The sequence below is a fragment of the Rhamphochromis sp. 'chilingali' genome, assembly GCF_963969265.1.
Source record: "Rhamphochromis sp. 'chilingali' genome assembly, chromosome: 13".
Classification (NCBI taxonomy): Eukaryota; Metazoa; Chordata; class Actinopteri; order Cichliformes; family Cichlidae; genus Rhamphochromis; species Rhamphochromis sp. 'chilingali'.
This window is the reverse complement of record NC_137940.1, coordinates 35,240,703-35,255,919: the sequence shown is the minus strand read 5'-3', so window position 1 is coordinate 35,255,919 and position 15,217 is coordinate 35,240,703. Positions and strand designations below refer to the sequence as shown.

The 15,217-nt window shown below is 43.7% G+C and overlaps 1 protein-coding gene across 1 annotated transcript in view; it reads left to right on the top strand.

Annotated features, from left to right (window-relative positions):
- Positions 1-15,217, top strand: part of tnmd (tenomodulin) — a 69,572-nt gene that overhangs the window by 49,526 nt on the left and 4,829 nt on the right. Inside the window, exons 4-6 of the mRNA XM_080900716.1 lie at positions 1,574-1,681; positions 7,056-7,218; positions 14,927-15,021. Of these exons, the coding sequence (XP_080756842.1) occupies positions 1,574-1,681; positions 7,056-7,218; positions 14,927-15,021 (366 nt within the window). The remainder of the gene's footprint in view (positions 1-1,573; positions 1,682-7,055; positions 7,219-14,926; positions 15,022-15,217) is intronic.

Genomic DNA, 15,217 nt, shown 5'->3' with positions numbered 1-15,217 from the left:
CGTGAAGAAATCTTTAAAATTTAGAGGTTTCTTTGTTTTAGACTCATACAGGTCCACCTTGGATAGTGCCACACTGATAACGTGTAATGTATTGTGCAGGCTGTATTTAATATTTTAAACGAGATATAATTGTCATGCCGTTTAACATTTTCATGTTCCATCTCGTAAAAGGAGAGTTGCATAGTTCATGGGTAAGAAATGTCACATAATTACAGACGTTTTTGCAGGTAATGTGAAGGCATCGCCCAGACTAATGCCAGCTGACATTTGAATGAGCTGAATGATGCATGCTGTTACATGTTCTCTATTCTCTTGATAAAACTTAGATGAGCATCTTGCACGTGGATACACCAAGTGGATCTTTCAATGTTGTCTGTTAAAATGGCATTGCTTTCCCATTTCTCAGCCCTATGTTAATGTGTCTTTCTTCATTTTCTGGTTGACCAAGCCCAGTAATCAGTGTATCTCATCACAACATCGCCCTCTTTTCTAGCGCTGCAGCTCCCCAACACAGTAGATCCAAATTAAACAGAGACTCATCACAATAAAGCCCGGCATAAACATAATGCTTTTGTGCTTGAGACTATTATTGCCCCATCCTTTTTCCACACAGATGAAATTACATGCAGTAGATTATGACAGCCATCACTTTGTATCGTGTCTCGTACAGCTGGTATCTGTCTCTCGGAGTGACAGCACCGCTGAAAATATAGAAATAGCACCCACATGGTCAAGTTAACCAATTCAAAGGAGATGTCATAGCAATCACCGTGTAAGTGTAATTAAATTTAGATTGAATCAAGTCCATTTTCATGGTACGGCTCATACAATTTTTACTTGATGCGAGTTTAAAGCAGCTGTGGCAGATGTAGATCCCGCCGTCTGTTCTAATACTGTGTGCTGAACGAGCAGCTCTCTGCAGAAAATAAATTGGATACAATCTGATCTACTGAAAGTCTTTCAAACTTATTCCGGCTGAATATCTTAGATTAACATACAATAGCGGCGAGAGGGAATTAACAGATCTTTCTCGCCTATTGAGGCTCTGTGTGTCAGACTGAAAAGAGCCACGGTCCACATGGTGGAGGATCATCAGTGGAGCTGAAGAGAGTGACTCCACACTTGACTGCGCAGATTAAGAGAGTGACAGGGACCTATGACTGGCTAATTCAATGGGGGCAGTCTCTGTAGAAAACACTTCATTCTCAACAATGTCACTTGGCTCTCCTGTGCGATATATCCTGCTATAAAGCATTACCGAGCCACAGTGGAACACCCGCTACCTTTCTATTTCATTCAGCTTGAAAGCAAAAGCTGCGTTGCAAGAGCCAAGCAGACATCAATTTTACACCATGACATAAAAGTTAAAAAAAAACATGAAGAAGAAGATCAAAACACACCTCTTCGTACTCATTAGGTTTTAACTTTTTAACAGCTTTGATTATCGGCAAAAAGCTGAGCATTTTAAAATGATTGCCTCAGTTCATATGAGATATCCACATCACAGACGGCTACTGAATGATACATATATCTGAATTCCTGAGTATCCCTTCATTTCTTTTCTTTTTCAAAGGGAATCACTGGGATCCGGTTTGCTGAACATCAGAGGTGCTACATCAGGGCCCAAACTAAGAAACTACCCGCAGTGGCAGAGGTGGAGACTGAAGACACGGAGTTGCTGGTATGCCTCCTCTCTCTGTTGCATGTAGCTCGGACTCTCTTCGGTCCCGCAGAGGCTGTCATGCATACTGCAGGGAGATAACCAGAGTTGAGCACCGCAAGCGCCACACAAATCCTCGGCCTGTCCATCTTGTCCTATCTCCCCCAACCCTCTCACTGAAGAAAAACCTAGGGTTTGTGGTAACTGTAAAACCGCCTGAAAGCTACCCGAAAACCCATAGTCTCTTTGTGGCTCACATCAAATGGTGTTTGCTGTCAATCCTGAGCCAAATATTAATTTTTAATCATCTCCTCCAAAGGCTTTACCCAAATAGCCTAAAGGGGGAAGGGTGGAAGAGAGGTCTGAGGGAGAGGTAAACCATTAAAATTATATATTATTTTTTAAAGCTGTTTTCTTTGCAAAACTCACAAGGCTCCCTCTCCAGGTTTAGAGTGATTTATTTTCATTTTCGGGATTCCTACAGTTGTGTGTGAACTTCAGAAAAAGGAATGGAGGAAATTCAGTCAATCAAAATTCCCATTTTTTCAGTGTCACAGTGCAATTCACAGAGTGGGCTGCATGTTCAAAGAGAAAATCCTCCTCTCGAATGTCTCTACTGCTAGCATACTCTCATTTACATTTCACATTGTAGCTGAGAAGAAGTAGCTGGCAAATATCTGACGCACCCCACTCACTGCCTTATTTTAAAAACAGAATAAGGCAATTGTCAGACCACTATTGGTGTAACACAAGCTGTTACACCCCAAAAAAACCAAACACTGTTTTGTTTTAAATTCTTCTCATCTTTATAATGTCTGATCTACGTTTACAGATACTAATTGCCCAGGCAGCACCATATGTCCGTGCCATCTCTAGCTTCTTTTGTGCACTGTGAAGCCTAATTGGCTTAATTCACAGCTCCAAAGTAAATCATCTAAGGCCAGCAAAGTGATAGGACACATACCAGTAGTTAAGGAAGCCTTTCAATAAAGTAATGATTCGTTTCTAAGCTGCGGCTTGCATGAAGGTCTAATTGTAGTCTGTTCCAATCTTGCCGTAAGAGATGACACACAAGAAGAAAAGAGCTTTGACTCAACTTTCTAAGTAGTGTTAACCTGGCAGCAAACACACAGCCCTGCCCCCTACAAAGCGTTTTTCTAAACTACAACCACAGCTAACTAATTTCATATTGCGTGTTTTGAGAATGCATTATTCTCGCTTTGATTATATGAAAAGGAAACATTTATAAAAGTAAACACAGCATATCGCTGCACTGCAGGTGGTTAAGGTGGACGTTAGTATCGCAAAATCCAACATGATGCCATGTTTACTCACTGAAAAACCCCTGAAGGAATAAAGATTTAGTTCCTCCCTATAGCTTTTGAAAAACAATTGTAGGACAATAAATTAAACCGTTTTTCTTACATGCTGGTAAAAACCACAAACAAGCTGAAAACATATTTAGTGTTGCAAAGTGGCATGTAAATATAATTCTCTTCAGCCGTGGACTTCATAATCTCTAAAGATTCTGGTGTTTGAAGGAAGATTATTGTGCTGAGAGTGAGCAGAGGAGACTGATTCCAATCTCATGTCTGCGCATTTAAATTGATGCGACAGCCAGGCGCTCGTTAGCTTACCTTAGCATAACAACTGGAAACAGGAGGAAACGGAGAGCCTGTCTCTGTACAAGCATGCAAATGCCTGCACATTCAGAAATGTAGAGCAGATTGCAAACATGGCACGTTTTACCTGGCAGAACATTTTCTCCTTGTGCTTGTGCTGCTCGCCTGGTTACCTCAAAGCAATAACTAGAAGACTCCGGGAAGGTCACGGAAAACGTGTTTTTAGCTTGCAAATTTGTAATATGTGTGTAAACTAACATGATAAGATGCCATAAACATTCGTGATCTGATATTGCACACTGATCTTTTCCAGCTCACTGAAATGAATCTGTAGCTGCACACTCTGGCACGTCATCAGCTGACAGACACGACGCCGGGACTCAGCTTATCTAACTCTCTGCAAGAAGCCGCATAATTAGTCAATTCACATACATATATATATTCATCAATCAATACCACATAAATGCGATACATTATTCTCTTTATGCTCTGTCCCCTCTGTACTTAAACCACTTTACACTGTGGCTAATATTTCTGCAGGTGATGATTTTATCACAAAAAAACTAGATTACACAACAAAAATACAGTAAATACCAGGGGGGCATATTGAGGTAATAAACAGTGACCTTGGCTTGACCCCACCAAAGTCTATCCTCACATTAGACAGCAGCCCCTGCTCCATCCTCTGTGAAAACCACCCACGTGTGACCCTGGAAAAGATCAGCACAAGTTCCTCCTCAGGTGGTGAAACACATGAAGCTCACAGGGGTGAAAGCCAGCTGCTAATGGTTCCTAGCTTAACCCCACCACAGGCTTTTAGGAAAAAGGGCTCAGAGCAGCCGTGGCAGGCTTTAGAGCTGAGGTGAAAAACAATGGAAAAAACTGCGGTAAAACTGCAAGCGGCTGATAAGAAAATGCAGCCCCTGCGAGGGAGAACCAGGTGACAAACATGAATTGTTTGCCAGGATTTTTTCCTTCCCTTTTCAATTTGCCTTCTCTATGAAACGTCTGAGGGAGTAATCCCTGAGCTTCATTCCAGTTCCCCCAGTCTGACACAGGAATCGCCATCAGCCTCCCTCACTCCCCTTAAAATTGTGAATGGATGCCGTTTGCTCCATTAAACAGCCACTTAATATGGATGACCAAAGCTCGCCCAGCAACCAAAAACCTCCCACTCAGACGACAACTACAAACAGAAAAGCAGTGTGATGAGGAAACAACACCGCTGCAGAGGCTGCGAATACGCCAAAGTCCTGCGAGCGCACAGTGCGGACTGTTTTGTGTCATTTTTGTCAGTGAATGGCAGGGTGGTTTTGTGGCACTGCAACAAAACGTTCGGTTCCTGCATTTGCTGTGTTCAGTAATAAGGTCGTGTCAAGCCAGAAAATGGGAAAGCAGAATTCATCCTTACGTCTTTGCAAAATATGGGACTCGGTGATGCTGTAACAACTCACATGGCTACTGTAGTTATAGCTGGTAAATGAACCACTAACATGCTACCCAGCCGGGAACTCGCTGACACAGGAGCTTCCTTAGTCAAAAGCTGTATCATAAAATCTACTACTGTGTCATGACTTTCCTCTTTGGGCACACTTTTTTCCCCAGCAGAGAAATATTTCATATTGCAAAAATCTCCCATAGAGGCCATTTTGGACTCAGGGTTTCGCACTATCAGGACCGTTTTGTTTGTCAGTGGCGCAAAGTTGCATGGCAAAATTCCCCAAAGGTGAACAAAGCTGAATTTTTTTCCACTTGTTTACTTTGCCACATCTGCCAAAGCAAATCCACCTGGAGAGTCGTATTTATTATTGCTGCAGAATTAGCATTTTTAAATGTTGGTGTGATCGGCACCTTTAGTGCCCTTAAGCAGGCAGCAGCACAAACATGGTAAGCTGCCTGAATATGCCTGTCAACTGAAATTCCCCACCAGGTATGTTAGATTAAAAAAGAAAACTGCCAGTGTTAGGTGCAGCGTGTGAAAGCCATTGGGTATGGCGAGAAAATCTTTGTTGATCTCTGGCAAACATAGCACACACTTTAAACAATGTGTCATGTCAACAGTGTTTCCCCCCCTTGGGACACAGTGGCAGGAGAGGGTAAATTCATTAACTACAGCACAACTGGTGTATAATTAAGTTGTGCACTGTAGGCGAAAAGCATACATACACCAGGAGAGGGCTGAACAAAACAAATTACCATCATTCCCAAGGTCCAATACTTGATAAAAAAAGTTGCTTGTGTCCTAATAATATATCATTTGTCAATAGCAAAATGGAAAAGCCTTTCAAAAGTGTGTATAAACTGGTGGACTGTAATCATGTTGTCTTTGTGCTTGTCAACTGGCATTTAGAAATCCCTGCCCCATGCTAAAATGCTGACCTTTACTACCTCCCCCAAGGCGCTCTCTCCTACAAGTTATTGGAGTCGTTTCTCAACTGTGAAGTCAAAGTCATGTTGCGGGCCCCGTGTCGTGACCTCCATTTACTTTCCAGAGAAGTCTGACTTGGCTTCAATGGTTAAGAGGTCCAATTAGAGAGGGCTGTTTGTGTTGCTCGAGTTTGATTTTAATTTCTGCAGCCACAGGAACGGTGAGCACACCAGCTCTGCGGCAGAGCAACCTCTCTGCTGTAACACCACCACCCCGCTACACCAGTCTTCCGAGTCATCATTAGTCTGCTGGCCGGCGCTTAAAAGTGAGGGAAAGTGTGTCGAAAGCTTGGCTGAGCACCTCCCGCACCCAAACACATTCTTTGATGTGACAGAATGCGCTTAAGCCGCCTCTTCTTCCTTCTCCTCTTCTTCGTCTCCGCAGGTCACAGCTGTGTCGTTCGAAGACAAACAAGAAGCAGCATGAAAAGCAAAATTCTAATTCATGCGAGAGTGACAGGGGCAAACATGAGGGAGGGGGCACGACCCAATATAAATGATTCTCGCTCCCACTATAGCCCCAGGATTCTACATCAAGCTTAACTAATGTGCAATTAAGCTTTAGACTGGAAGAAAATCACCTTGTAAAAACATTTGTCAAGTGAACAGTTTTTCTGTTCTGGGCTGCTAATTAACAAGGGAATGGGAAGAAGGGTTTGTTTGTGTGTGTATTTACATATACATGAAGAAAATAAATATCCTCACTGTTAAGGGAGAGCATTACCAAATCCCCTTCATATGTCTCTATTAGACAACACTGACATGTAGTCCCTATCATTAAGCAATAATAGTTTACTTTACAGCTCATGAACTACAGTATCAACAAATTAAGCCCAGTGATAGTGCTTGGTGCCAAGCGAAGCATTGTGGCGAAGGGGGAGGGAGTAAGGGAGCGTAGTTGGAGGGGTTGGTGAGGTCGTGATGTGGGGGGGGGATGCAAGGCTTTATTGTGTCTGTCACATTAAACGATATTGCAGCCACACTCGGAGTAATGAAGACCACTTCTAAAGTCATTTAAAAGTCAAATCATCACTGTCTGTGAATTTCAATGATGTATAATAGAAAGAGCATGCCGGAGGCTTGAGAAGAGGGTGACAGAGAGCAGGAGGAGGGAGTCGGGGCAGTGGGAGTCAGGAGTCGGGAAGTTGCTGTCCTCTCAGCAGACACAAAGGTGATAGATAAAATGACAAGGCTGGAGCTGCTGCTGCATGGCTCAGGGGAACAGAGTGCAAATGCATGACTATACATCGAGTGGGGCGCAGACATTTTTGCAGGGTCCGACGTGCTCTAGCTTGTGTATACATAACATATGTGTGAGTGTGTGTACTGTATGTGTTGTTTTCTAGCAGGTGGATGAGACTGGGGCCATGGATGTGAAGGTGGACGACTCCCAAGTGTGGGTTCCTGCTGAGGAGCCCATCGTTAACCCGGACTTCCTCCTTGACTCCAAGATCTGGGAGATTTGCCAGCAGCTGCCCATCCACTGGATCCATCCTTCCCCCCTGAGCGGTGAGAGCAGGGGGCATCTCTGCCTCTAAATGCAGACTATTAACACTCTCGCTGGAGGACATCTCCACAGGCCATAAGCAGGTCCATGGAGACAGCATGAGTTCCTAACCATATGAGCAGGCAGCCCAGGCTTCTCTGTTCGTGTTAGAAAAGTAGAGAGGCTGATGGTCGTGGCAAAAGGAATATTCTGATACTCTGTTTCTACAAAATTATCAGTGCAAACACAGTTTATTAAATGTATGCACTTGAAGTCTTACAGTCACAGAAAGGCTACTTTATATGATATGGTATCATACTTTACATATAAAGGTTGGATTTGGCCACTGTGATGGCACTAACTGATTAATATTTTGAGGCCTCGAGTTTGGCATTTTGCAATATTTGGGCCTTTTGGGATGTAATGGTGGACTGCTAGGTCCAGCTGTCTTCATACACTATATAAGTGCACTGCATGGCTACAGAAGCCTGTTAATTAGTGCTAACATAAAAAATAATACTAGCATTTCATTCACTAAAAGCAAGACAGGCTTTGCACAGGCTTATCTGACAGTCTGTTGTTTTAATTAATAGCACAACAGACCACAGTTTTAACAATGCTCCAAAAGAAATCAACACCACATACATCATCGTCAGAAACTTTTCACGTAATGTCATACACACCTTTCTTGAGATTTGTCCATCCTATTGGACATGGCACAACCATTGATAGTGAGGGGAAAAGCATGCCTTCTCAAATTGGTTGGTGAGCGGTTTCTGGAGGTTGCCTGCAGTGACTAGACCAAAAACATCCTTATCATTGCCTTGGTGTAGCAGGTTGCTGCGGTGATGTAGTTTTGCTGGAAGACGCTGATTTGTCTGCAAACACTTGTTAGCTGATAGTCTTGCAAGAGTGTTTGTCTTCAGAGTAAAAGCTGTGCCTCTGTGCTGCAGCAAGCACATTTTAAAAGTTTTACTGAATACTGACGGTATCCAGTTCTGGTTTCTTTCACACTTCAGTTTCCCAACTGCTTGGAGAGTAGTTGGCAAGTGTTTGCAGACAAGTCAGTTTCTTCCATGCAAATTACGGGTAACTGCAGCAATCTGCCAGTGCAGCTGTGGCTCAGCAGGTAGAGTGAGTTATCTACTAAGATCAGTGGTTTAATCCCTTGTCTGCATGTCAAAGGAAGATACTGAACTGAACTGTCCCTGATCCATTCACTGGAGTGTTTGTGTGAATGTTAGATAAAAAGCACTTAGGCAGAGGAAAGAGTTGAATGGGTGAATGCGGCTCGTAGTAGAAAGAACTTTGATTGTTCAAATAAAGTAGAAAAGTGCTATGTAAGTACCAGTCTATTTACCAATGCAATCACAAGGTTTTTGCCAACTAATCAGGGAATATACAGCGGGGAAAATAAGTATTTGACACATCAGCATTTTTATCAGTAAGGGGATTTCCAAGTGGACTATTGACACAACATTTCCACCAGATGTTGCCATCAAGCCAAATATTGAAGTCATACAATCAAATCAGAACATATAAGTATACAAGTTAAACCATAATAAATAAAGTGAAATGACACAGGGAATAAGTATTGAACACACTTTATTCAATACTTTGTAGAAAAGCCTTTGTTGGTGATTACAGCTTCTAGACGCCTCTTGTATGGATAGACCAGTCGTCTGCATTGCTCAGGAGTGATTCTGGCCCATTCTTCCACACAAACGGTCTTTAAATCTTGAAGGTTCCTTGGGCCTCTTTTATGAACTTTAATCTTCAGTTCTCTCCATAGATTTTCTATGGGATTTAGGTCAGGTGATTGACTGGGCCATTCAAGCAACTTGATTTTCTTTCTTTGAAACCACTTCATTGTTTCCTTGGCCTTGTGTTTGGGATCATTGTCTTGCTGAAATGTCCACCCTCTTTTCATTTTTAGCTTCCTGGTAGATGGCAGCAGATTTCTATCCAGAATGTCCCGGTACATCTCTCCATTCATCCTGCCTTCAATAATATGAAGTCTGCCAGTACCCCTTGCTGAAAAGCAGCCCCAAACCATGATGCTTCCACCCCCAAACTTGACTGTTGGTATGGTGTTCTTGGGGTGGTGAGCAGTGCCATTTCTTCTCCAAACATGGTGTGTAGAATGACTGCCAAAAAGTTCAATTTTGCTTTCATCTGACCATACTATAGTCGTCCAATAATCCACAGGCTTCTCCAAATGCTGTTGCGCAAATTTTAACCGAGCCTTGACATGCTTTTTGTTCAGCAATGGAGTCTTGCGTGGTGAGCGTGCATGGATGCCATGGCGGTTCAGTGCATTGCTTATAGTTTTCTTTGAAACAACAGTACCTGCTGATGCAAGGTCTTCCTGAAGTTCTGTCCGAGTGGTTCTTGGCTCTTGGAGAACCCTCCTGATTATTCTTTGGACTCCTCGGACAGGGATCTTGCGTGGAGCACCTGATCGTGGTAGGTTTATGGTGAACTGATGCACTTTCCATTTCCGGATAATGGCCCCCACAGTGCTCACAGGAACATTCAGCATTCTGGAAATGCACCTATAACCATTCCCATCAAAATGCTTTTCAACGATAAGATTACGAAGATCTTGAGAGAGTTCTTTGCTTTTACCCATCATGAAGTCTTTCCTGTGTGCCTTCTGGGTAATGAGGAGCCTTTATAGGCCATCAATTAGGACTAAAGCAGCTGATATCAATTAGTACTGATAGGGGACAGGATTTCTCTATCAATACTGACAGATTTCAGGTGATCTCCTGGCTTTCTATGTCATTTTGCCCCTTGTTATCTCCATGTATTCAATACTTATTCCCTGTGTCATTTCACTTTATTTATTGTGGTTTAACTTGTATACTTATATGTTCTGATTTGTTTGTATGACGTCAATATTTGGCTTGATGGCAACATCTGGTGGAAATGTTGTGTCAATGGTCCACTTGGAAATCCCCTTACTGATAAAAATGCTGATGTGTCAAATACTTATTTTCCCCGCTGTACATTTTTTTTCCCTAGTGACCAGTGGTTGCCAGGGAAAGGTTCTTTTCAGTGACTTAAATTAGCAAATTGACGGCTAGCAGACAACTAGCAACTGTAGCAATCTATGTTAGCATCAGCTGGCCAGTGACTCTAATAATGTCATTTATATACAACTTCACCCTCTACAGTTCAACATATGGAGAAAATTAACTTCAAAGGCCTAAAATGTTTTTGTGCCTGGCTGTAAACATGTTTATTTCTGCTTCAGCATAAAGATGGACTCACTTTCAAAGCCAGCCCCGAGAGGCCATTACAGGAACTGCATGTTTTTCAAGCTTCCGACAGGTTTATTTTAGGCCCTGGAGATTAGTCTACATTGCAGATTATTTAAATGTAAATTAATGCACTGTTAAGCTCACACGTAACACATATATATATATATATATATATATATATATATATATATATATATATATATATATATATATATATATATATATATATATATATATATATATATATATATATATATATATATATATATATATATATATATATATATATATATATATATATATATATATATATATATGCCATACTGGCCGCCAATGCAGCTGGATAGCGTAGTGGTTAGACTACACGCCTTTGGAACAGAGGATCGCAAGTTCGATTCCTGCCTGGGGCGTCTGTATCCAGTAAGGGTCCTAAGGCTAGACCCCCTATGCTAAGCAAGCCTACCGCAGACATGAGCGAGACAGATAAATATGAAGGCATGCCGGCTCGGACGTCGCCCGGATCAACAAGGTCCGCGTCAGGTGTTGAGGAACCAGGGCACCCTGACGAAAAGTGGGCTACTGGAACAAGAAGGCATCGGTGGGCAAGAGACGAAAACAGGGCGTTGTTGGAATGCTACTACGCAAGTAACCCTGGCGGAAGGGGCTACATGAATAGGCTGAGGGACCTATGGATTCTTCGATACCCAACATCCACAATGACGGCGAAACAACTAGTAGCTCAGTGTTCCAACATTCGAAAGAAGGGACTGCTCTCACAGCTAGAGATTGACAAGGTACAACACAAATGCTACGGCAAGGAGGAGTCAGGACGCCAGGTCAGGGGGGCGATATCATCACCCCCACCCGAGATTGGGTACATAGCCCCAAGTGCGATAGGAGAAGGATCGTTAAGTGCGAGAGGAACTGACCTGAAAGATAGGATCATGGCCAAGCTTGAAACCTGGATCCCCCGTAGCCGGTTACCAAGATTACGTGAAGTACCCTCAGAAGGTCTGCTAGATGATGTTAATGCAGCACTACGGACGATACCTACAACCACGATTACCGACACTAACAAGCTGATCTACAATACGGCAGCAGTGATCAGTGAGATGCTTGGCTACAAGTTGAACAGCCACAAGGGGCAGTACCCTCCATGGAGAAGGAGGCTAGAGGGCAAGATCAAAGTAGCACGGAGGGAGGTTAGCCAACTAACGGAGTTGCAGAAAGGTGCGACAAAGAAGGTGCATAAGAAATACAGCAAGCTGTCCATACCTGAGGCCTTGGAAACTGCCAAGCAAAGACTCACAGCCTTGGCCAGCCGCTTGAGAAGGTACACCAGAGAGATAGAAGGCAGGAGAATAAACCAGCTGTTCTCCACAGAACCAGCAAAGGTGTACTCTCAGTGGCAAGGGAACAATAAGAGAACAGCACCACCAAGGCTGGAGACCGAGCAATACTGGAAGAGCATATGGGAGAAGGACGCAACCCATAACGGCAATGCTCAGTGGCTAGTGGATCTGAGGGCAGACCACAGCAACCTCCCCGAACAGGATCCAGTAACCATCACAGTGGCAGATATCCAAGAAAGGGTCTCCAGTATGAAGAGTTGGACAGCACCAGGGCCCGACATGGTTCACGCCTACTGGCTAAAGAAGCTGACTGCACTCCACGAGCGTCTAGCAGCACAAATGAACCAGCTGCTAGTTAACGAGAGACACCCGGAATGGCTAACCGAAGGTCGGATGGTCCTGATCCCCAAGGACCCCAAGAAGGGACCGGTCCCCTCCAACTACCGACCAATAACCTGCCTCAGTACTACATGGAAGCTCCTGTCAGGCATCATATCGGCTAAGATGAACAGGCACATGGGTCAATACATGAGCGGGACACAGAAAGGAATTGGCAAGAATACCAGAGGCGCAAAACACCAGCTACTGGTAGACAGAACAGTCAGCCGAGACTGCAAGACCAGACTGACCAACCTGTGCACTGCCTGGATTGATTACAAGAAGGCCTATGACTCAATGCCCCACAGCTGGATACTGGAATGCCTAGAATTGTACAAGATCAATGGGACCCTAAGAGCCTTCATCAGGAACTCAATGGGGATGTGGCGTACAACACTAGAGGCCAACTCCAAGCCCATAGCACAAGTCACCATCAAGTGCGGGATCTACCAAGGAGATGCTCTGTCCCCACTGCTGTTCTGCATAGGCCTGAACCCCCTCAGTGAGATCATTAACAAGACTGGCTACGGATACCGACTACGGAACGGAGCAGTTGTCAGCCACCTCCTGTACATGGATGACATCAAGCTGTATGCCAAGAGTGAACGAGACATCGATTCACTGATCCACACTACCAGGCTATACAGCAATGACATTGGAATGTCGTTCGGACTGGAGAAGTGTAGTCGGATGGTAACAAAGAGAGGGAAGGTAGTCAGAACTGAGGGGATTGAACTACCAGAAGGCAACATTGCAGACATAGAGGACAGTTACAAGTACCTGGGGATCCCGCAGGCGAATGGGAACCATGAAGAGGCCGCTAGAAAAGCTGCAACCACCAAGTACCTGCAGAGGGTCAGGCAAGTCCTGAGGAGTCAGCTGAATGGTAAGAACAAGATCCGGGCCATCAACACCTATGCCCTGCCCGTGATCAGGTACCCTGCTGGGGTAATAGGCTGGCCAAAGGAGGAGATAGAAGCCACTGACATAAAGACAAGAAAGCTCCTTACCATGCATGGAGGGTTTCACCCCAAGTCCAGCACCCTGAGGCTGTACGCTAAGCGGAAGGAAGGGGGCCGGGGACTGGTGAGTGTCAGCACCACAGTCCAGGATGAGACAACGAACATCCAAGAATACATTGGGAAGATGGCCCCAACTGACCGAGTGCTCAGTGAATACCTCAGGCAGCAGAAACCCAAGAAAGAGGAGGGAGACGAGGAACCATCATGGAAGGACAGGCCCCTGCACGGTATGTACCACCGGCAGATAGAGGGGGTGGCTGATATCCAGAAATCCTACCAGTGGCTGGACAAAGCTGGACTGAAAGACAGCACAGAGGCACTAATCATGGCAGCACAAGAACAAGCTCTGAGCACAAGATCCATAGAGGCTGGGGTCTATCACACCAGGCAAGACCCCAGGTGCAGGCTGTGTAAAGATGCCCCAGAGACAATCCAGCACATAACAGCAGGGTGCAAGATGCTAGCAGGCAAGGCATACATGGAACGCCATAACCAAGTGGCCGGCATAGTGTACAGGAACATCTGTGCCGAGTATAACCTGGAAGTCCCGAGGTCAAAATGGGAGATGCCCCCAAGGGTGGTGGAGAATGACCGAGCTAAGATCCTGTGGGACTTCCAGATACAGACGGACAAAATGGTGGTGGCTAACCAACCGGACATAGTGGTGGTAGATAAACAGAAGAAGACGGCCGTAGTGATCGATGTAGCGGTTCCGAATGACAGCAATATCAGGAAGAAGGAACACGAGAAGCTGGAGAAATACCAAGGGCTCAGAGAAGAGCTCGAGAGGATGTGGAGGGTGAAGGTAACGGTGGTCCCCGTGGTAATCGGAGCACTAGGTGCGGTGACTCCCAAGCTAGGCGAGTGGCTCCAGCAGATCCCGGGAACAACATCGGAGATCTCTGTCCAGAAGAGCGCAGTCCTGGGAACAGCTAAGATACTGCGCAGGACCCTCAAGCTCCCAGGCCTCTGGTAGAGGACCCGAGCTTGAAGGATAAACCGCCCGCAGGGGCGTGCTGGGTGTTTTGTTTTTTTTTATATATATATATGTATATGTATATATGTATATGTATATATATATATATATATATATATATATATATATATATATATATATATATATATATATATATATGTATATATATATGTATGTATATATATATATATATATATATGTATATATATATATATATATGTATGTATATATATATATATATATATATATATATATATATGTGTGTGTGTGTGTATATGTATATATGTGTGTATATATATATATATATATATATATATATATATATATATATATATATATATATATATATATATATATATATATATATATATATATATATATATCTCAGTAAATGTAGCCGGTTACATTCAGCCTCTTGTTTTGGTCATCTGGAGAGGGGGTTTTGGTTTTTTTCTTTCTCATAAAGATGCCAAGGCTTTATGAACTGGCATCTGTGTGTTAGTATCACAAAAGCAATAACACCATTGTTTGACAGAAGCGTGAAAAAAGCCTGGAATTAATTTCTTTTGAATGCTAGTAAGTAACATCAAGCCACTGGGAAAACACAGTGTTCAAGCCAAAATTGAATCTAAGAGCTTTCTTATTTTAATTCAAACAACAGAAAACAGTTGGAAGTATATACAGTAACATCTCTCTCTCTCTCGCTTTTATTCTCTCCTGCTCGTTCTGTTACTCAGATGCTGAGGTTGTAAATGTGGATACACCTGATGCCGAGGTCACAGGTCAGCGTTTTGCCCGCGACGTCCTGGACCACCTTCCCGTAAACGACTATGTAAGTGGGGCCCTCTCTGCCACGTCACCCAGGGACCACACCACGAGATACAGTAAAGTCACTTCAATCAGCCGCAGCTCTTGCCTCAACTCTTTCTGCATATAAATCGCTCACTAATTGATGTTAAAACTGACTTTGTGCACCAGAGGGCATAGCAATTGCTCTATATATCTGTTTAAGTAAGGCCAGTTCAATG